We start from the raw sequence: 21314 nt of genomic DNA, 5'->3' as shown, positions 1-21314 counted from the left end.
CCCCGCCAGCCATCAGATTTCTGAATGGACAATGAACCATAGACACTATCTCACCTTTTGTCTTTTGCACTCATTTATTTTCTTTCACTTAATTTATAGCAATTTGCACCTGTAATCTACATGCTGCCACAAAACCACATATTTCCTGATGTGTTCATGACAATAAATTCCAGTGCTGAGAACAATTTTAGATGAGTTTCACTATAGTGAAAAGAATAATTTAAAAAAAAATTATTGTTAATATTTTATGATGTTTATCTGGAATTCTATAAATCACTAATATTTCTAGAAAAGACAAGATTGTATTTTAAAACATTAAAATGTTGCAATCTTCTTGTGATTGGAGCATTTTTTTTCCCTTTTATTCTTTTTCCTTCTCTTCAGATGATTCTTGATTTATTTTGGGTGGCTTTAGTGTTGTGTTTTGACCTTTCTACAACCTGCATATCGATAGTAGTAAAACCAACATGAGAGTTTTGAAAGTGATATCTGCTTCAGCATCAATTTGCAAGAGTTTAATGTATCAGAAGCATCCAACTTCCTCATATCATTTTCCTTTGACTTGTGTGCAGGGAGGAAATTAATCCAAACTTTTCATTTAAGTAATAATCTGGGAAGAGCAAACATACTTGCAATTCATCAATTAATTAACATTGTCTTCACGTTTAACGGTACCCAAATGTACCACAAATCTTGTAATTGAACATTTTGGAAAATGTAAACAAAGTTTGATTGATTTCAGATTGATTTCAGTTACAACTCTGATTGAGATGCAGACTTGTTAATTTAAATCTTTGTTTACCAAATGCAGGCTGCTAAATTGGATGGATACAATGGAAAAACATTTTGCTACTTGGGCCACTACTATCGCGATATTGTACAAGATAAAAGCAGAGCCCGGGGCTGCTATAAAAAAGCATTTGAGCGAAACAACAGTGATGAAGATGCAGGAGCTGCAGCTGTTGATCTCAGTATTGAACTTGGAGATATGGTACTAAACTTACTCTCCTTTTTTTAAATACCAAAGGGTTTATGATTGAAACTAAAATTGGAATTAATTATTTGGCCTTTCTAGAAGTGTCAGTTTTGTTTAATGGTAGCATGTTCTAGGATGGCATCCCTAACGTCGAAGTACTCGAGATGGCAGAGGTCGACAGCATCGAGTCCACGCTGCTGAAGATCCAGCTGCGCTGGATGGGTCACGTCTCCAGAATGGAGGACCATCGCCTTCCCAAGATCGTGTTATATGGCGAGCTCTCCACTGGCCACTGGCCACCGTGACAGAGGTGCACCAAAGAAAAGGTACAAGGACTGCCTTAAGAAATCTCTTGGTGCCTGCCACATTGACCACCACCAGTGGGCTGATAACGCCTCAAACCGTGCATCTTGGCGCCTCACAGTTTGGCGGGCAGCAACCTCCTTTGAAGAAGACCGCAGAGCCCACCTCACTGACAAAAGGCAAAGGAGGAAAAACCCAACACCCAACCCCAACCAACCAATTTTCCCCTGCAACCGCTGCAACCGTGTCTGCCTGTCCCGCATCGGACTTGTCAGCCACAAACGAGCCTGCAGCTGACGTGGACTTTTTACCCCCTCCATAAATCTTCGTCCGCGAAGCCAAGCCAAAGAAAAAAGCATGTTCTAGGATGGCATCAGTATTTTGCTAAGTGAATGGTACATTGGGAAAAAAAAATTACTCTTGATTCAGGTGATCTGTTTGCATATATAGGTGATGTAATGGTTCCCCTGCACTTTGAGGGAGATTTCACGATTCCCTGTCAAATTATGTTTTATCCAAGAGCACCATAGATTAACTGCCCTCTACTGTTTATGGGATGTCGATGTTTGCAAATTGGCTTCTATCTTTGCCAACCAACAATAACCATGCTTTTAAAAAATAATTTCCATAACACTGTCAAACAAATTTGACTATTTAAATGTAAGATGATTCATTAAAGTAGTGTATTTTGATTTTTCATTTTAATTTGCATGTAATACTGGGTGAAATTTGATCGAAGTGTCCACAAAATAACATTAGGATGTACTGAGACGTGTCATAATGGTTGAGTGGTGTCACAACAACAACCTTGCCCTCAACATTATAAGAACGAAGTTTTTTGTGTCAAGCGTTTTTGTGGCTGTAGAGCTCGTTGAAAGAACCAAAGACTTGTTGATCCAAACCAAGGCTTTTATTAGCAAAAGACAGAAGCTCTTCACAGGTGGCCGACCAGTCCGGAATGATCCGACCTGGCTAGGGACACAACCCTTTAAGGCCCAGACAGTAGGCGTGGCTAAGTTCTCAGCCAATCGCTGTAAGCACAGTCATTACACTCTAGATACTGTAACTATATACATTGGTGATAGGTCTGTACTATCACAATGGCTTTTTAGACATGTAAACAATAATGAAAACAAAAATATACCTGTGATTCCTGATGTGATTATCTACTGAAGATTGACTTTAGGGTTGTACAGCAAAGAAATGGGGTCTTTTGCCCATTGTGTCGTTGCTTACTGACACTAATCCCTTTTTCCCACATTAAGACTATATCTTTTTTGCTTTTCCTATTTAAATTTCTGTTTAAATCCTTCTTTACTCTAGTAAATATATCAAATTCTACCTCATCTGGTAATGCACTCAAGTTTTAACATTTAAGAAAAATTTGGATCGGTGCATGGATGGGAGGGATAGGGACAGTGCAGGTCTGTGGGACAAGGCAGAATAATAGTTTGGCACAAACTAGAAGGGCTGGTTTTCTGTGCTGTAATTTTCCATGGTTCTATGTGAACCATAAACTTTTTTTTTGAAAAAGCATCCATCAGATTTCTTTTTTTTTAAATTTTTTTTATTTTTCACACCATAAACCACATTGACCATGATACATACATTTTCCTTTTCAAATATATACAGTGCCATTTTCTCCCCCCCCCCCCCTCCTCCCATCCCACCCTCCCTACCTCCCCCCCCCATCCATTTAAAGTATAAAATCTAAGATACATTAAACCAGTCAAACAATGTTGTCATTCAATAAAAATAAACAAGAAATTCCACTGAGTCAATTCTTTTCATTTCCTTCTCCTTTCGTTAATTTAGGTAGTGAATGTCCCCGGTAGGTTTTCTCTATTGTGTTTCATGTAAGGCTCCCAAATTTGTTCAAATATTTCAATATTATTTCTTAAACTATATGTTATTTTTTCTAATGGAATACATTTATTCATTTCTATATACCATTGTTGTATTTTCAAATTATCTTCCAATTTCCAGGTTGACATAATACATTTTTTTGCTACGGCTAGAGATATCTTAACAAATTTTTTTTGTGAACCATCCAAATCAATTCCAAATTCTTTGTTTTTTTATGTTACCTAGGAGGAAGATCTCTGGATTTTTTGGTATATTGTTTTCTGTAATTTTATTTAATATTTGGTTTAGATCTTCCCAAAATTTTTCTACTTTCTCACATGTCCAGATTGCATGAATTGTTGTTCCCATTTCTTTTTTACATCGAAAACATCTATCAGATACTGTTGGGTCCCATTTTAACTTTTGAGGTGTAATGTATAGCCTGTGTATCCAGTTATATTGTATCATACGTAACCTCGTATTTATTGTATTTCTCATCGTTCCAGAACATAATTTCTCCCATGTTTCCTTTTTTATCTTTATATTTAAATCTTGTTCCCATTTTTGTTTAGTTTTACCATTTGTTTCCTCATTCTCCTTTTCTTGCAGTTTAATATACATATTTGTTATAAATCTTTTGATTATCATTGTATCTGTAATCACATATTCAAAGTTACTTCCCTCTGGTAACCTCAGACTGCTTCCTAATTTGTCCTTCAAGTAGGATCTCAATTGGTAATATGCCAGCACTGCATCTTGAGTTATATTGTATTTATCTTTCATTTGTTCAAAGGATAATAATCTATTTCCTGTAAAACAATTTTCTATTCTTTTGATCCCTTTTTTCTCCCATTCTCTAAAGGAAAGGTTATCTATTGTAAAAGGGAGTAACTTATTTTGCGTCAATATTAGTTTTGGTAATTAGTAATTTGTTTTATTCCTTTCTACATGAATCTTTTTCTAAATATTGAGTAGATGATGTAATACTGGAGAACTCCTACGTTGTACCAATTTTTCATCCCATTTATATAATATGTGTTCAGGTATCTTTTCCCCTATTTTATCTAATTCTAATCTAGTCCAATCTGGCTTTTCCCTTGTTTGATAAAAATCTGATAGGTATCTTAATTGTGCGGCTCTATAATAATTTTTAAAGTTTGGCAGTTGTAAGCCTCCTTGTTTATACCATTCTGTTAATTTATCTAGTGCTATCCTCGGTTTCCCCCCCTTTCCATAAAAATTTCCTTATTATTTTCTTTAACTCCTTGAAGAATTTCTCTGTCAAGTGTATTGGCAATGCCTGAAATAGGTATAATATCCTTGGGAAAATGTTCATTTTAATACAGTTTATCCTTCCTATTAGTGTTAATGGTAAATCTTTCCAATGCTCTAAATCGTCCTGTAATTTTTTTCATTAGTAGATAATAATTGAGTTGATATAGATGGCCGAGATTTTTATTTATTTGTATACCTAGGTATCTTATTGCTTGCATTTGCCATCTGAATGGTGATTCCTTCTTAAATTTTGAGAAATCCGCATTATTCATTGGCATTGCTTCACTTTTATTTATGCTAATCTTGTAACCCGACACTTCTCCATATTCCTTCAATTTCTGATATAATTCTTTTACTGATAGTTCTGGTTCTGTTAAGTATACTATAACATCATCCGCAAATAAACTGATTTTATATTCCTTGTCTTTTATTTTTATCCCTTTTATATTATTTTCTGTTCTTATCAATTCTGCTAGTGGTTCTATAGCTAACACGAACAATAAGGGTGATAGTGGGCATCCCTGCCGTGTTGACCTGCTTAAGTTAAATTGCTTTGATATATATCCATTTACTGTCACTTTCGCCAATGGCCCCTTATATAATGCTTTAATCCAATTAATATACTTCTCTGGTAAACTGAATTTTTGCAATACTTTGAATAAATAATTCCATTCTACTCTGTCAAAGGCTTTCTCTGCGTCTAAAGCAACTGCTACTGTTGGCGCTTTACTCCCTTCTACTGCATGAATTAAGTTAATAAATTTACAAATATTGTCTGTTCTGCGTCTTTTTTTAATAAATCCAGTTTGGTCTAGATTTACCATTTTAGGTACATACTCTGCTAATCTGTTTGCTAATAGTTTAGCTATTATCTTATAATCTGTGTTAAGTAATGATATTGGTCTATATGACGCTGGTGCGAGTGGATCTTTCCCTTGCTTTAGTATTACTGTAATTATTGCTGTTTTACATGAATCTGGTAAGCTTTGTGTTTTATCAATCTGGTTGATTACTTCTAGGAGGGGAGGAATTAATAAATCTTTAAATGTTTTATAGAATTCTGTTGGGAATCCATCCTCTCCTGGTGTTTTATTATTTGGTAATTTTTTTATTATCTCTTGTATTTCTACTATTTCAAATGGTTCTGTTAATTTATTTTGTTCCTCTATTTGTAATTTTGGTAGTTCAATTTTAGTTAAAAATTCATCTATTTTCCCTTCTTTCCCTTCGTTTTCAGTTTGGTATAATTGTTCATAGAATTCTCTAAAGTTTTCCTTGATCTCCGTTGGATTATATGTGATTTGTTTGTCTTTTTTCCTTGATGCCAATAACATTTTCTTAGCTTGTTCGGTCTTAAGCTGCCATGCTAGAATTTTGTGCGTTTTTTCCCCTAATTCATAATATTTCTGTTTTGTCTTCATTATGTTCTTCTCTACCTTATATGTTTGTAGTGTTTCATATTTTATTTTTTTATCTGCCAATTCTCTTTTTTTTGTTCTATTTTCCCTTGTTGCTAGTTCTTTTTCTGTACTTACTATTTCCCTTTCCAACTGCTCTGTTTCCTGATTATAGTCCTTCTTCATCTTGGTTACATAACTTATTATTTGCCCTCTAATAAACGCTTTCATTGCATCCCATAGTATAAACTTATCTTTCACTGATTCTGTATTTATTTCAAAGTACATTTTAATTTGTCTTTCAATGAATTCTCTAAAATCCTGCCTTTTAAGTAGCATGGAGTTTAATCTCCATCTATACATTCTTGGAGGGATGACCTCTAACTCTATTATCAATATCAAGGGTGAATGGTCCGATAATATTCTAGCTTTATATTCTGTTTTTCTTACTCTATCTTGCATACGAGCTGATAACAAAAATAGGTCTATTCTTGAGTATGTTTTATGTCTACCCGAGTAATATGAATATTCCTTTTCATTTGGGTGTTGTTTCCTCCATATATCCAAAAGTTGCATTTCTTCCATCGATTTAATTATAAATTTGGTTACTTTGTTCTTTCTGTTAATTTTTTTCCCAGTTTTGTCCATATTTGAATCCAAATTCAGGTTGAAATCCCCTCCTATTAATATGTTCCCTTGCGTATCTGCTATCTTCAAAAGAATATCTTGCATAAACTTTTGATCTTCTTCGTTAGGTGAGTAGATTCCAAAACTCCGAATATATCTGACATTTTATCATTACATATCTCCCTGCTGGATCTATTATTTCCTCTTCTATTTTAATTGGCACATTTTTACTAATTAATATAGCTACTCCTCTTGCTTTTGAATTATACGACGATGCTGTTACGTGTCCTACCCAATCTCTCTTTAATTTCTTGTGCTCCAATTCAGTTAAATGTGTTTCTTGCACAAATGCTATATCAATTTTTTTTTTCAGTAAATTTAGCAGTTTCTTCCTTTTAATTTGGTTGTGTATTCCGTTAATATTTAAAGTCATATAGTTCAGCGTAGCCATTTCATACTTTGTTTATCTTCCCTTTCTGTTTCTCCATCATCACCTTTCCTTCTTATCCATTTCTGCTTTCTTGTTTTGAATACTTTATAAGACAACATTTCTAAAACATCAACCATTTTCCTTATTCTCTTATTTAAAACTTCTTTAACCCCATTCTCCCCTCCCCCTCCTGAGTTGCTCTTTATCCCTTGTCGGGCAACCACATCTCCCCTTTCCATTTGGATTTGCGAATTCACTCGCAAATGTCAACTGATTTTGTAGTGACCATAACTCCTCCCCACCCAGCCCCCCCCCAGAAAAGATTTCAATTTTCATATGTAACAAAGGTCACTCTTTTAATTCCCTCCTTATTCCCTCTATTCCCTTTCCCTCCCTTATTAATTCTTGTCTATACTCTATATATTTTCCTCTAAATACGGATACATTCATGTATACACACTATATATATATATATATATATATATATACACACACACATATACCCCTTTACACACATACATATAGTTCGTGGTCATTTTTACTCTCATTACATGTCTTCATCTCTCTGCTTGTTTTGTAGTTGTTCTGCAAATTTCCTTGCTTCCTCTGGATCCGAGAATAGTCTGTTTTGTTGCCCTGGAATAACTATTTTAAGTACCGCTGGATACTTTAACATAAATTTATATCCTTTTTTCCATAAGATCGTTTTTGCTGTATTGAACTCCTTCCTCTTCTTCAGGAGTTCAAAACTTATGTCTGGATAGAAAAAAAATTTTTGACCTTTATATTCCAGTGGCTTTTTGTCTTCTCTTACTTTCTTCATTGCTTTCTCCAATATATTTTCTCTTGTTGTATATCTTAAGAATTTAACTAAAACGGATCTTGGTTTTTGCTGCAGTTGTGGTTTCTATGTGCCCTCTCTATTTCCATTTCTTCCTGTAATTCTGGTCTTCCTAGGACCCTGGGGATCCAATCTTTTATAAATTCTCTCATATTCTTGCCTTCTTCATCTTCCTTAAGGCCCACTATCTTTATATTATTTCTTCTATTATAGTTTTCTATTATATCTATCTTCTGAGCTAACAGCTCATGTGCCTCTTTAACTTTTTTATTAGATTCTTCTAATTTCTCTTTTAAGTCCTCTACTTCCATTTCTACAATTGTTTCTCGTACTTCCATATTTTCCATTCTTTTTCCTATCTCTGACATGGCCATTTCCATTTTATTCATTTTTTCTTCTGCATTCTTAATTCTTTTTATCTCATTAAATTCTTGTAATTGCCATTCTTTCACTGATTCCATATATTCTTTAAAAAAAGATACATCCATTGTCTTGCCTTTCTCTTCTTCTTCCACTTCTTTCTGTTCTTCTTCTTCTTCTTCCTCTGGATTGACCATCTGTTGTTTCCTTGTTTTCTTTTTACCCTCTTATTTCTTGTTGTCGTTATTGTCTGTGTTCTGCACCTGCTGCTGTGCTGCAGGTGTCTCTCTCAGCTGCGGAGATCGACTCCGCAGCTGTTCCCCCCTCTCGTCAGTGTGGTTTTTTTTTATGCGCATCGCGCATGCGCGAGGAGTCGCGCATGCACGGTTGCGCACTTTTACTCGGCTCTGCGAGCCATTTTTGTAGTCCCAAGCCCGGGACTTCCACTGACCCGAGGGAGCGGGCTTCTCTCTCCGCGGCGGGCCTCTTCGGACAGGTAAGGCCTTCACCTTCTTCCGACATTCTTTCTTCCTCTTTTCTTCCCGTTGTTTTCGACTTTTCTCTCTTCACGGCCATTTTCTTCTCACCTTTATTTTTACTTTATTATAAATTTTAATCTTGTACCTTTGTGCTTTGTGTGTTTTTTTTTAAACTTTTCGGGAGAGGGCTGGAATTCCCTGACCGGCCACTACTCCATCACGTGACTCCTCCATCCATCAGATTTCTTAAAAACTTCTCCTTAAATGTGCTCTTAAAAGCAAAAAGCTTTTGAGTATCTATCCAATCACTCAATCTTGTGTGTTTCTATCAGATAGGTCTTGGTCTCCTTCGCTTTAGAGAAAACAAGCCCAGACCAACCAATATATTTCCATAAATAAGATAAATTTTAGCCATCTCTGAGGATTCCTCAATACAAATTTGGGGACAGAAGCTCTCAAATTTTACTAAGTAATTGGGTGAATACTTAATGTTCTAATCTCTTTAAGGCACTGGACCAAAAATTGGAATTAGCTATTTGTATCAATAGCTTTTTTTGTCCAGTACAAACACTAAGCCAGAGTCATCTCTTTCCTTGCTGCGACTTTCTTGTAATTGTTTGAAGAACATCACTAAATTTTGCCCTGGGCATAAGGTTGGATAAAAACCTGGAGCAAATCCCCTGAAACAACACTGCAGGTCAATGTATAATTGTCTTAATACTGTTTGTGAATAACTGTTAACTAAGTAAACGTTAATTTTCCTCCTCAGAAATAAAGTAACAGGCCAAAATTTTGACTTGTGGTGTTGTAACTTTGCTGCGGTAGTTAAGATAAATGTGCTTAAACACTAACTTGTATTTATTAGCAAAACAATGGAAAACTTTTAAAATTTCTTTTAGGAAACTGCTCTTACGGTTCTGAAAATAGTGACTGATCAGTCAAGTGCTGGTACTGCCAAATGGGCTTGGCTCAGACGAGGACTTTATTACCTGAAGGTCAACCAGAATTCCAAAGCTGTTGCAGAGTAAGAAATATTATTTGTTTAAGCAGCGATGGGGGGGGGGGGGGGGTGTGAAATCAGCATTTTCAATGGAGAGGTTCAAGGAAGTCAATAGGGAACATTCGGGCTTTTGGATGAGAAGGAACACATTGGAGAAATTGTGAATGCACAGATAAAGAGAAAGCAAGTGATGGAAGAAATCTGCAAAGCACCTAAACATTCTGGCTTTGAACAGTTGCTCTGTCATCTTCTGAAACCATTTGATGGAGCAATGAATATTTAAAATAGATCTAAATGTTGTGAATTATTGAGTAAACTTATTTGTAATATTTTTGTATTTAATGATATTTCAAATTCCTGATTTGTTGTGGAGAATGATCAATTTTGGAATTTTAAAAACTACTGAGTAAAGATATTCCATTTGTGATTGAGGGATTGAAATATTGAAAGTAGCAGGAAATGGCTCCAGACAGACAAGTACAAAAGTGTTGTGTTGAAATTTATTCTATAATATTGAAGGTTATGTTTTAATATTATAGCCAAATTAATGATGTTTCTCTTTTAAGCTTACAAGCAGCTTTGAGGGCAGATCCAAAAGACTCAAATTGCTGGGAATGTTTAGCAGAGGCTTACCTCAGCAGAGGAGGTTACACTGCTGCTTTAAAGGCTTTCACTAAAGCCAGTGAACTCAGTCCAAATGCTGTGTACAACATTTACAAGATAGCGGCCATCAAGCAGATTCTTGGCAAATATGCAGATGCAATTACAGAATATAAACAGATAGTTCAAAATTTGGAAAACTACGTGCCCGCCCTCAAAGGTAAGCTTTTTAATTTCCTTCCTTTAGATTCTTGGAATATGTGTTCTTCATTTTCTTTGATGAATGCCCATCAATAATTTATTTAAAAAAAGGTGTTCAGAGTGTTGCAAGCCCAGAGGACCCCAAAATCCAGCAGCAATAGAAATTCATCAAGACAAATGGTTACTTAAACAAAAGTTGCTTTTAATTTTCTTTAACCATAAAAAACAGGATCAGTATTAACTTAACCCCCTTCTAATTCTCAGTGCATGTGTATGTAATGTCTATATGTTCAAGAAAGTTCTTTGATTCACAGTCCAATCTCACTTCTCCAAGTTCACTGGTATCAGGCAGTTCTTATACTGTGCACAGAATTTAACATTTATGAATTTTCACCAGGCTCTGGTGCTTAAAGGTAAATGGTTACCACTCAGAAGGTTCTTGTTGGTTTCAGAAATTTGTTCAGTCACTTCAGGGTCTTGTCGAAGAAAATTGACCCATCATGGATTTTCCAAATGATAACCTCTCCTTCCAGGTCACCACAGAGTTCCTCTTGTTTCCTTTATTTCAGGAGAAACACTCTAGCCAGCCATTTCCTCTTGTAAGGACTACAAGAGTTTTGAACAGGCTGAACTCAGAACTCACAGCCAGTCTTCAAAATGGGGTTTTCAAGAAGCCTGCCAGCTGCCATGTTACAGCCTCAATTGCCACTGTGGAACTAATCTCTCTCTATCTCTCTCTCTCTCTCTCTCTCTCTCTCTCTCTCTCTCTCTCTCTCTCTCTCTCTCTCTCAAATCCTTGAAATGTCATGTCAGTCTATTAAAGCAGTTTATATGTTGTTATTAACTGTAATGTGGTCTGATCATTAAAATTTTAAAGACAGTATATAGTGATAGAAATTTATTATAAATTTATACTCATTGTAATTTTCAGGTCTAACATTCTGACTAACATTGACTTTTAACCTTGGACTGAAGAACATATTCAGCAATGGGAATGATCCATCCAGTGCAATTTAAAAGTATACAGGAGCAAAAAAGATGTCCAGAAGACAGGCAAGGAGGAGTGGGTGAAACACAATGGTTCTCAGTAGAAGGATGTATGACCCAGATTTTTTCTGGAAGTTATTTTTCCACTTTTAATTGAGGATCAATATGAGAAAGTGAATAAATAAACACCTATAAAACATTGGATGGTACTAATAAAGTTATTTTCTAAAAAAAAATGGAGGTATGAGGGAGTTGAGAAAGTCTGCAGATGCTGTGTTTGTAGTTCAATCCACAAAAATAATGGAGAAATTCAGCAAGTCATGCAGCGTTCCTTGTGTAGCAAAGATATGTGCCCAATGTTTCAGGCCTGAGCCCTTTGTCTAGGTATGAGCAGAAAGCAGGCAGGTAGCTGAATAAAATGAGAGGATGAGCGATTGGGGGGGGGGGGGGGGGGAGGTGGTGGAAGTACAAACCCACAGGCAAAAGGTCATATGGGTGGAAGGACAGAAGAAAAAAAGCTGGAAGTGATTAGGGGAGGAGATAGCTCTCTGAATGAAGAGGGAAGGGGGTTGGGAATGGAAGGAATGGAGACAGGGATGAGAGAGAGAGAGAAAGAAAGGGACAGGGGAGGGACCTAACAGAAACCGGTGAAGTTGATTAATGCATTTGATTGGATAGTGCCCAGATAGAATATTAGGTGTTCTTCCTCCAATTTGCAAGTGACTTTGGTTTGGAAGTGTATGAGGCCATAGACAGACATCAGCATGGGAGTGGGGCACAGAACTGAAATGGTTGGCAACTGGGAGGTCCCCGCTATTGCAGAGGACAAAATGAAGGTGCTCAACAAAATGAAAAGAGGAGCTATAATGAGGTTTATCATCTTGGAAAATGGATAAGGTTTGATACCCAGATAAAATGTATCCCAGCGAAGCAAGCGAGGACAACACAGGAATTATGCCAGGGTATTGCTGACATTATGCTACTGTTTTTTTTTTAAAACAAGGATGAACCAAGTAATTGCAGCCCAGTTAGCTATGTTTTGTTAGAGGAATGGATGTAAAGGTCAGTACAAAGCAGTGGTTTCAAACTGCCGCCCCCCCCCCAAACTTGCATTCCACCTTAAGTAATCCCTATGTCATAGGTGCTCTGTGATTAGTAAGGGATTCCTCCCTCAGGTATGTGGGTGGAAAGAAAAAGTTTGAAAACCACTGTTTTAATCATACTTACTTGAATCGTTATATGAACGTTTTCATAACTCCAAAGGAAATGGGCCAATAACAATTTTTCTCAAGCAAAATATTTCAGTAACAATTGGGTCTAAAGTAGTGATTCTCAACCTTCCCTTCCCACTCACATGCCACTTAAAGCAATCCCTTACTAATCACAGAGCACTTATGGGATAGAGATTGCTTAAAGTAGAATGTGAGTTTAGGGGGGCAGTTTGAAAACCACTGGTATAAATCTTCATTTTGGCAGACACAGGTTAATCAGGGAGCTGCCCATATAGATTTGTTTAAGGGAACTTGTGGTCACCTCATGTGATTGGCAATTTTGAGGATTGAACAAAATCAATGAGGGTAGTGTATTTGACACTGTCTATATGGATTTTTGCAATACCCAAGTTGGTCAAAAAAGTAAAAACAAATGTGATCTTTGGGTGGGGGGCAAACACCAGAGCTGCTTCAACGTCAGCACTGGCGCAGACATGCAGAGAGCGAGGAGAGGAGAGACAGCGCTCCAACACATGGTTCTGTTGCCCAATCCAACTCCCGACAGCTCCATACAGGCTTTAAACCACCTGTTAAAGGAGTTGACAGTTTATTTTAAAATCATGCAACCTCAGGGTTTGGGCCCAAATCGCGGTGCCTGTGTTCGGCAGCTGCCTCAGGGATGCAGACTCTGGGGAAAGCAGAGGACTGGCACAGGGTGCTAGAAAATGGGGAGACCACCCCTGTTTTGAGAAGGAGATGCAGAGGAGACAACCCATGAGATGTTAACCATGGTGGCTGTTGGTGACTCGAGGTGAGGAGCCCACAGGCTGCAAACTGCAGGTGAATATGGTCAAAAGATTCACACCAGGCTGCAAACTTCTGGAAACTGGCTGGAGGTGTACAGGTATCAGATCCGGGATGCGAGAGAGTCCTGAGGGCGCTGGAGTCTTCCTGATCATATTGGAGGTTCTGATCTCGAGCTCATTTTGCCGATGATCTGGACATAGTTTGCTTGGCTGCGGGAGCACTGCAGGTGAATCTACAGACACTCTGACTCTGGGGGATTTCTGTTTTGCTTCCTTTCTCTGACTGTAAGAGGTGCCCATCAAAGGGAGACTCTGTCTGCCGTATGGCAAATTAAAGCAAATTTTGTGTAATAATACACTTTTGACAATGGAATACTGAAATTGAAAATTTGATCCCAAATTGACTCACTGTACAACAATGAGTCAATAACATTTAAAAGCAATTAAGAAACACTGATTTTGCAGCCAATGAAGCTGATGATGGAGCTTTGTCAAAACTTTGGGATGTCCCTTCTCAGAACTTGCCAATGGAAACTGGAAAGTTTTGAACATGCAACGTAGCTTCTCTACATCCTGACTCAGTAAATACAAGATTTCAGAATTGAACTTTTTGTCAGTGTACATGCATGACATCACAAAGCACTGAGATTCTTTTTCCTACCGGTGAGGGAGAATTACTACTTTTTGGCAGGGCAAAAAAAAACTACTCAATATACACATGTAAACAAAAAGAGATGTAAACAAACTGCAATACAGAGAGAGGAAAAAAAAGCAATAAAGTGGGCAAGTAAGAGTCCTTAACTGAGTGTTTCATTGAGTTTGTTGTTGAGGAATCTGATGGTGCAGGGATAGCAGCTGTTCCTGAACCTGGTGGTGAGAGTTTTGTGGCACCCATACCTCTTTCCTGATGGTAGCAATGAGAGCAGGGCATGTGCTGGGTGGTGTGGATCCTTGATGATTGCTGCGACTTTCCAAAGGCAGTATTCCCTGCCATGTTCTCGATGGTGGGGAGGGTTTTACCCATGATATCCTGGGCTGAGTGTACTACTTTTTACAGGACTTTACACTCAGGGGTATTGGTGTTCCCATAACAGATCACGGTGCAACCGGTCAGCACACTTTTCACCACACCTCTGTAGAAATTTGCCAGGGTTTCCGATGTCATGCCAAACTTCCACAGACTCCTGAGGAAGTAGAGGCCCTGATGCACTTTCTTCACACTGCCATTAGTGCGTTGGGATCAGGAAAGATCCTCCGACATAGTGACGCCCAAAAACTTGTATTTGTTCATCCTCTCCACCTCTGATCCACCAATAATCACTGGATTGTATACCTCTCGTTTTCCCTTCCTGAAGTCAACAATCAACTGCTTAGTGTTGATGACATTGAGTGCAAGGTTTTTTTTGGTGCATGTTGTGTATGGAGGAAACATGGCCTCTCTATTTACCTGTCTGAAACCTATTCGGAAGTCACATCACCTGTCAAACAAGGTTGGACTCTGGCCACCCATTAATGCACACCTTGCTGTTAGATAATTTGAATCACCTAGAGTCTTTATTGGCTAGAAACACAGATTAGCACTGTATATAACACCAATGCACAGCACATTTTCTCTTTTTGCCATCTCGTTTGGTAAGGTGTGCACTAATAAAAGGGTGGGAGTGTCTTAGTGTCCCAAGTAGCATAGAACTGTGCCTGCACTGAGTCAAGAGGTGGTGGGTATTGTATTGTTCCTTTTCTTTGATTGTATGTAACAGGATTTTGTACTCTAGTTCTGTGTGTGTGTGTGCGCGCGCGCGTGCACCTTATCCCTGTTGCGATCTTCCCATGCGCGTCTTCTGTAAAGTCAGACTGTGTTCAGGGTCCTGGCTTTTGAGATTCAAGTCCATTATTAGACCTTGATATAGTTGAAGATAGTGTCATGATAGTTCTGATTTCATCTTTGAATCGAGATGCGAGAAAGAAAAATCTGTGCTACCCTCTTAAGTTTAGTAGTATGCATAATCAGTCAGGATGATTTTGATATGCCTTCATTCACAGAAGAGTTCAATTTGAAAGGAGGAGAAAAGAAATACAGGCAACCCAATCTAAATGTAATTTTTTTTCCCCAAATTCGCCCCAAAACAAATAGAAGGTTTATGTTGGCAGAAGGAGAAATTTATAAGATGCTTATCTCTGGTTTTAATGTTCAAGAACCTTCAATTTGCACTGTTTTTCTTTTCAAGGACTAGGTGAGTGCTACTTAATGATGTCACGAAATGCCCTCAGTGATTATTTGGATGGAAGAGCTTTGGATTCAGTTGAACAAGCACTTAAATACTTAGCTAGGTGAGTAAATAAAAAGGAAGCAAAATATGGCCATTTTTGAACTGCCCTCAATTCTAAATCCCCTTCAGGCTAATGAGAAAATATAGTAATTCGCAAATCAAAGTGTTCTTAAATTTTAAACGTGTTCTCTTCATGTTTTGCTGCTGTCGTATTTTTCTTTAAGTAAGGAGAGAAGTCAAGTTAAAATGCTTTTCCGTTTCACTTTGCCAACCTTTGGTTTCCAGAAGAAAATTAGCTATTTGAAGTGTGAAATCCCATGGAATTTTAAATAATGGAGAGTTTTTGAAAAATATATAAGCTCAAAGGTTTTTTCTCCTGATCGATTGCTTTTCTTCCATTTGTTCCTTTGTGCAACAGATTTGACATTAAATTTATTGTTCAGATTTACTCCTTTCAGAATCCTTTAATTGAATTCTTCTTCTTCTTCTTTGGCTTGGCTTCGCGGACAAAGATTTATGGAGGGGTAATGTCCACGTCAGCTGCAGGCTCGTTTGTGGCTGACAAGTCCGATGCGGGACAGGCAGACACGGTTGCAGCGGTTGCAAGGGAAAATTGGTTGGTTGGGGTTGGGTGTTGGGTTTTTTCCTCCTTTGTTTTTTGTCAGTGAGGTGGGCTCTGCGGTCTTCTTCAAAGGAGGTTGCTGCCCGCCGAACTGTGAGGCGCCAAGATGCACGGTTTGAGGCGATATCAGCCCACTGGCGGTGGTCAATGTGGCAGGCACCAAGAGATTTCTTTAGGCAGTCCTTGTACCTCTTCTTTGGTGCACCTCTGTCTCAGTGGCCAGTGGAGAGCTCGCCATATAACACGATCTTGGGAAGGCGATGGTCCTCCATTCTGGAGATGTGACCTACTCAGCGTAGTTGAATCTTCAGCAGCGTGGATTTGATGCTGTTAGCCTCTGCCATCTCGAGTACTTTGATGTTAGGGATGAAGTCGCTCCAATGAATGTTGAGGATGGAGCGGAGACAACGCTGGTGGAAGCGTTCTAGGAGCCGTAGGTGATGCTGGTAGAGGACCCATGATTCAGAGCCGAACAGGAGTGTGGGTATGACAACGCTTATCTTTGTGAGGTTTTTCAGTTGGTTGTTTTTCCAGACTCTTGTGTAGTCTTCCAAAGGTGTTATTTGCCTTGGCGAGTCTGTTGTCTATCTCGTTGTCGATCCTTGCATTCGATGAAATGGTGCAGCCGAGATAGGTAAACTGGTTGACCGTTTTGAGTTTGAATTAATTTAGCAGTAAACAGCTGTTTTCAGCTAGGTTCTTCAATTCCAGCTGCATGGAATATATAGAGGGGGTGTCTTTGGCTCATGGGCATCACTGCTGACCATCATCCCTACCTGCATTAATATCTTGTCCTTTAATGCCTTGTTCATTCAAGTATCAGCCCAGTTGCCTCTTAAATAGTGTTACTGTTTTGTACTTCCAGCTTCATCCAGATAGTGTCTAGAGGTGTGAAAGGTTTACTCATCAGTTAACTTTAAAATCCCACCTTTCACCTTAAAGTTGTGTTCTCTAATTTTAGACAACCCTAGTGTGAAAAATGGAGATAGTCAACCCAATCTCTCACTCTCATTTTAACATACTATACCTCTATCCTTGCCTTCATGCATTTTCAGCTTTTTTTCATAAAGTATTTTGTGAGGTACTATTTACCATTTCAAAGCCATGCTGATGGTCCCTAATCAGTCCTTGTCTCTCCAAATGCAAATAAATACTTTCTCTCAAAATGCCTTCCAATAACTTTCCATCGCTGATGTGAAGCTCAATAGCCTGTGGTTTCTGATTACCTTAAGGGCAAGTACAGCAGCTCCCAGTCTTATATATGTTTCAGTCTTCCAACGGTTAAAGGTTCCATTATTATCACGTAATACTACATTTAGAATGTAACATGCATGAAATCCTTTAATTTTGTCGACTGTAAGGAAGAAGGTCGCCGCTTTATCCAGTGCCCCTCACAGAAATGAGGCCCCAGCAAAGAACGAACTCGCGACCCCTGGTTTACAAGCTCAAATATTTGAGAGCTTCCAAAAACCTATTTCATTGTAATGTGGATAGAGTCCAAAATTACACTTTTTCCCTGATCTCAGTGGCTTCTAGATACTCTCCGTAATAAATCCAGAAAAGTATTTATTTAAAGCCTCACCATTTATATCCTTGAAGAAGACCTATTCCTTGCAACCTCCTTTGCTCTTAATATATTTATAGAATCTTTTAGAATTCTCCCTATTTGGTAGAGATATCTCATAGCCCCTTTTTCCCCTCTTAATCTCCTAAAGTGTATTCTTATATCCCTATTGCGTTTTAAGGGACTTGCTTGATTCAAACTGCCAATTGGAAACGTATGTTCCCTGATCATGTCAGCCTTGACCTTCACTCTAGCAGGAACATAATGGCCCTGAAACCCTCCTTATCTTGCGTTTAAAAGTCTCCCACTTGGTAGGCATTCCTTTACCTTCTAACAGTCTTTCCCACTCAACTTATCAAAATTAGCTTTTTCACAATTTTGGACCAGCCCTATTTTATCCATGATTATCTCGAAGGATTCCTTTACATATTTTTTCTTTGGCTTGGCTTCGCGGACGAAGATTTATGGAGGGGGTAAGGCCCCATCTGTTCAAAATTATGTTGGAATTATTTAAAATGGCTTAAACAATTTGTTTTTGAATTGTGATTCATACTTATGAATTCCAGTTTGTTCTTTGGATCGACATTCATTCAGTACTTCACAAGAAAAGGTTTAATTGCAAGAAAGACTTGGGTGGGGGGCGGGGGGGGTGGGATCTATAAATTAATTCTTTGATCCCACTGGTTTGAGTAGATATCAGTGTCATTTGAAGGTGTGCCCTCGCATTTCAGTGGGATGTGAAGCACGGACTTCATTAGTGTGAATCTAAAGTGAAATTTAACCAACATACTTTCTGTCATAAAAGGAGGACTTAGTGGACCAATTTGGTTTCTACAACAATCTGTTAACTTTATAGTTACTGTAGCAAAATACTAGCTTATGCTCCAGAATATTTTATCTTGTGGAATTGAAATATCCATTTCTTATTTCAGATTCATGGGTTACTTTTTCAGTGACACCTGCATTTGCTGTCTTAACCATTTAAATATATAGCCATTTACGGAGCGGAAACAGGCCATGTCAGCCTTTCAAGTCCGCACCGGTTCACTAGAACAACTCCACTAGCTCAAACCTCCCGCTCACCGCCACGTGATGTTCAGGTTGAAATTTTTTTGATGCATTGATAAACTCATGTTCTTCTAAACACTATCAGTAAATAAAAAGGGAAGCTCAAGCAGAGCAGCCAGCGGTACATATGTCTTTGTATCAGGATGTTCCACAATGCTTTACAGGGAAATAATTACTTTTGAAGGATAGGCTTTGTTCTGAAGTAACCAAATTGGCATACTGCAAGGACCCATAAACAATACAAGCTCTTTCATTGGATATGCCAAATTGCTTTAAAGCCATTAAATTAATAATAATTTCAAGTTTTGTTTTGTGATTGAAGGAGACCTCAATTTTTTTCAATTGCACCATCAAGTCTTGAGTTTAAACATTTCAGGTGAAAAACTTTTGCCAAGTTCTTGCAGTTGTGTCAAATTTCAAGGCCTTCTGAAGCTAAATTTGGGAATGGTAAAGTGAGCTAAACCAATAAAAGTTGTGCTGACAGTAAGCGGTGGAGACAAATAGCTTTCATTTAAAAGCATAATACAGAAATTGTTATTTGGAAATGGCTTAAACCGAGATTGATACAAAAATGAGCCACTCTGTTGCCACTTGTATGCTGTGTTAGCAAAAGAATTCCTTCACATGTCCTTATTTTAAGAACTGTCCACAACTTTATGACAAATTAGAGAAAGGCTCAATTATTTGAATGTGTTCAGTGCACCTTTCAGAGTGATGGCCTTTTGTCAGAACTGTTTTTCATTTTGTGATATTTAGTAATTTATCTTTTATTTTATTGCAGTGCTCTACAGTATCGACCTGAAATATCCTGTCTTTGGAAGCTAATTGGAGATACATGTACGACGCTCCATGATCTGTCCCCAGCAAAAGTTAGTGTTCAAGTCCCTTTTGTTCTAATTGGACAGAATGAAAATTCGAATTTGCAACCTTTAAACAAAAATGAATTACTTCGACTCGGAGGAAGGTAAATTATTTTCAATTTAACAAGTTCACTTTCTAATCTATTTTAAATAAAAAATTATTTATCAGTATCTTCATACATTGCAAATTAACTTGCCATAACATTACAAACTAGATATTAAATAATTTTCAATTTTTGCTCCCCCATCTCCCAGCATCCCTAACCCCTGCAAATAGAAAAAAAAATTATTTTAAAAAACCACATTCATTGCAATAATTATAACCACATCAGGAATTGTTATGGTATTATTATAAGTATATATTTAAAGATTGTATTGGATTAGAAGGTCTTGATTAGTTTATATTCATAAATCTCATAAGGTTCCCATATTTGACAATATTTATCATAATCATCTCTCATAAGTAATTTTTTTCTAATGGGAGACAGTATTTTATTTCATTAAACCATTCTTCTATTTTAACATTATTTTCCAATTTCCACATTTTAGCTACACACTTTCTCGTTATTGCTGTTGCTAGACTCAAAAATCTCTTTTTATATTTATCTAATTTCAACTTAAGATCTTTATATATATTGCTCAATAAAAAATTCTTGGATCTAATTTAACCTTCATTTTTAATATCTTCTCTAAAATAACACATAGTTCTCTCCAAAAATCTTTTACCTTTTCACCTGACCATACCGAATGCAAAAAAACAACCGATTTAAAAAAAATCTAAAACATTGAGTAGAGAAATTCAAATTAACTGTATTCAACATAAATGATGTATAATACATTTGATATAAAATGTTATATTGAACCATTTGATATCTAGCATTAATTGTATTAGTTATATTATCTCTGCACAATTTCTTCCATATTCTTGAATTTGTATATTTAAATCCTGTTCCCACTTCAGTTTAGTTTTACACAAATCCTTCTTTTCCTTTATTTCTCGTCATTTATTATACATAGTAGTTATAAATCTTCGAATAATAAAGGGATCTGTTATGTTACGGAGTCCAGAGGACCCCAAAATCCAGCAGCAATGGATATGCACTACAACACGGGGTTACTTAAACAAAAGTAGTTTTTAATTATATTTGAACAAGAAAACAGAATTGAACTTTAACTTATTACTTAACTTACCTATCTACTTAATCCACCCTCTAATACTAAATGTAGGTGTGTGTAATGTATATTTAAGATTAGAAAAATTCTTTGGATCACAGTCTAATCTCACTGGCTGCAGACAATTCTTGTACTGTGCACAGAAGTTAGCTTAACAAAGTTCACCAGTCTTTGGTGCTTAACAGGCAAATGGTTACCTCTCAGGAGGGTTCTTGCTGGTTTTCAGAGAGAATTCCTTTTCCAGGACATCTGCAACTGATTCCTTCTCAATCAGTCTTGCTGACGAAACTTGCTCCCTTCAGGGTTCTCCAGATGATCCTCTTTCTTTAAGGTCACCTTTCACACCACCAGTCTTCTCCGTCGACCAGGAAGCCTTCCAGAGTTTGCTAGCTTGTCCCTCTGGAACTGATTTCTGTCTCTCT

At 37.4% G+C, this 21314-nt stretch overlaps 1 protein-coding gene across 3 annotated transcripts in view; it reads left to right on the top strand.

Annotated features, from left to right (window-relative positions):
- skic3 (SKI3 subunit of superkiller complex) overlaps positions 1-21314 on the top strand; it is a 148027-nt gene that overhangs the window by 63811 nt on the left and 62902 nt on the right. For all 3 annotated transcript variants that reach the window (XM_069891764.1, XM_069891773.1, XM_069891783.1), the window contains 5 exons: positions 812-991; positions 9433-9557; positions 10100-10353; positions 15564-15666; positions 19641-19823. In XM_069891764.1, coding sequence (XP_069747865.1) covers positions 812-991; positions 9433-9557; positions 10100-10353; positions 15564-15666; positions 19641-19823 — 845 coding nt within the window. The remainder of the gene's footprint in view (positions 1-811; positions 992-9432; positions 9558-10099; positions 10354-15563; positions 15667-19640; positions 19824-21314) is intronic.

Source organism: Narcine bancroftii, chromosome 1 (genome assembly GCF_036971445.1).
Source record: "Narcine bancroftii isolate sNarBan1 chromosome 1, sNarBan1.hap1, whole genome shotgun sequence".
NCBI lineage: Eukaryota > Metazoa > Chordata > Chondrichthyes > Torpediniformes > Narcinidae > Narcine > Narcine bancroftii.
Note: the sequence above shows the minus strand (reverse complement) of the source record. Positions and strands in the feature narration are given on the sequence as shown.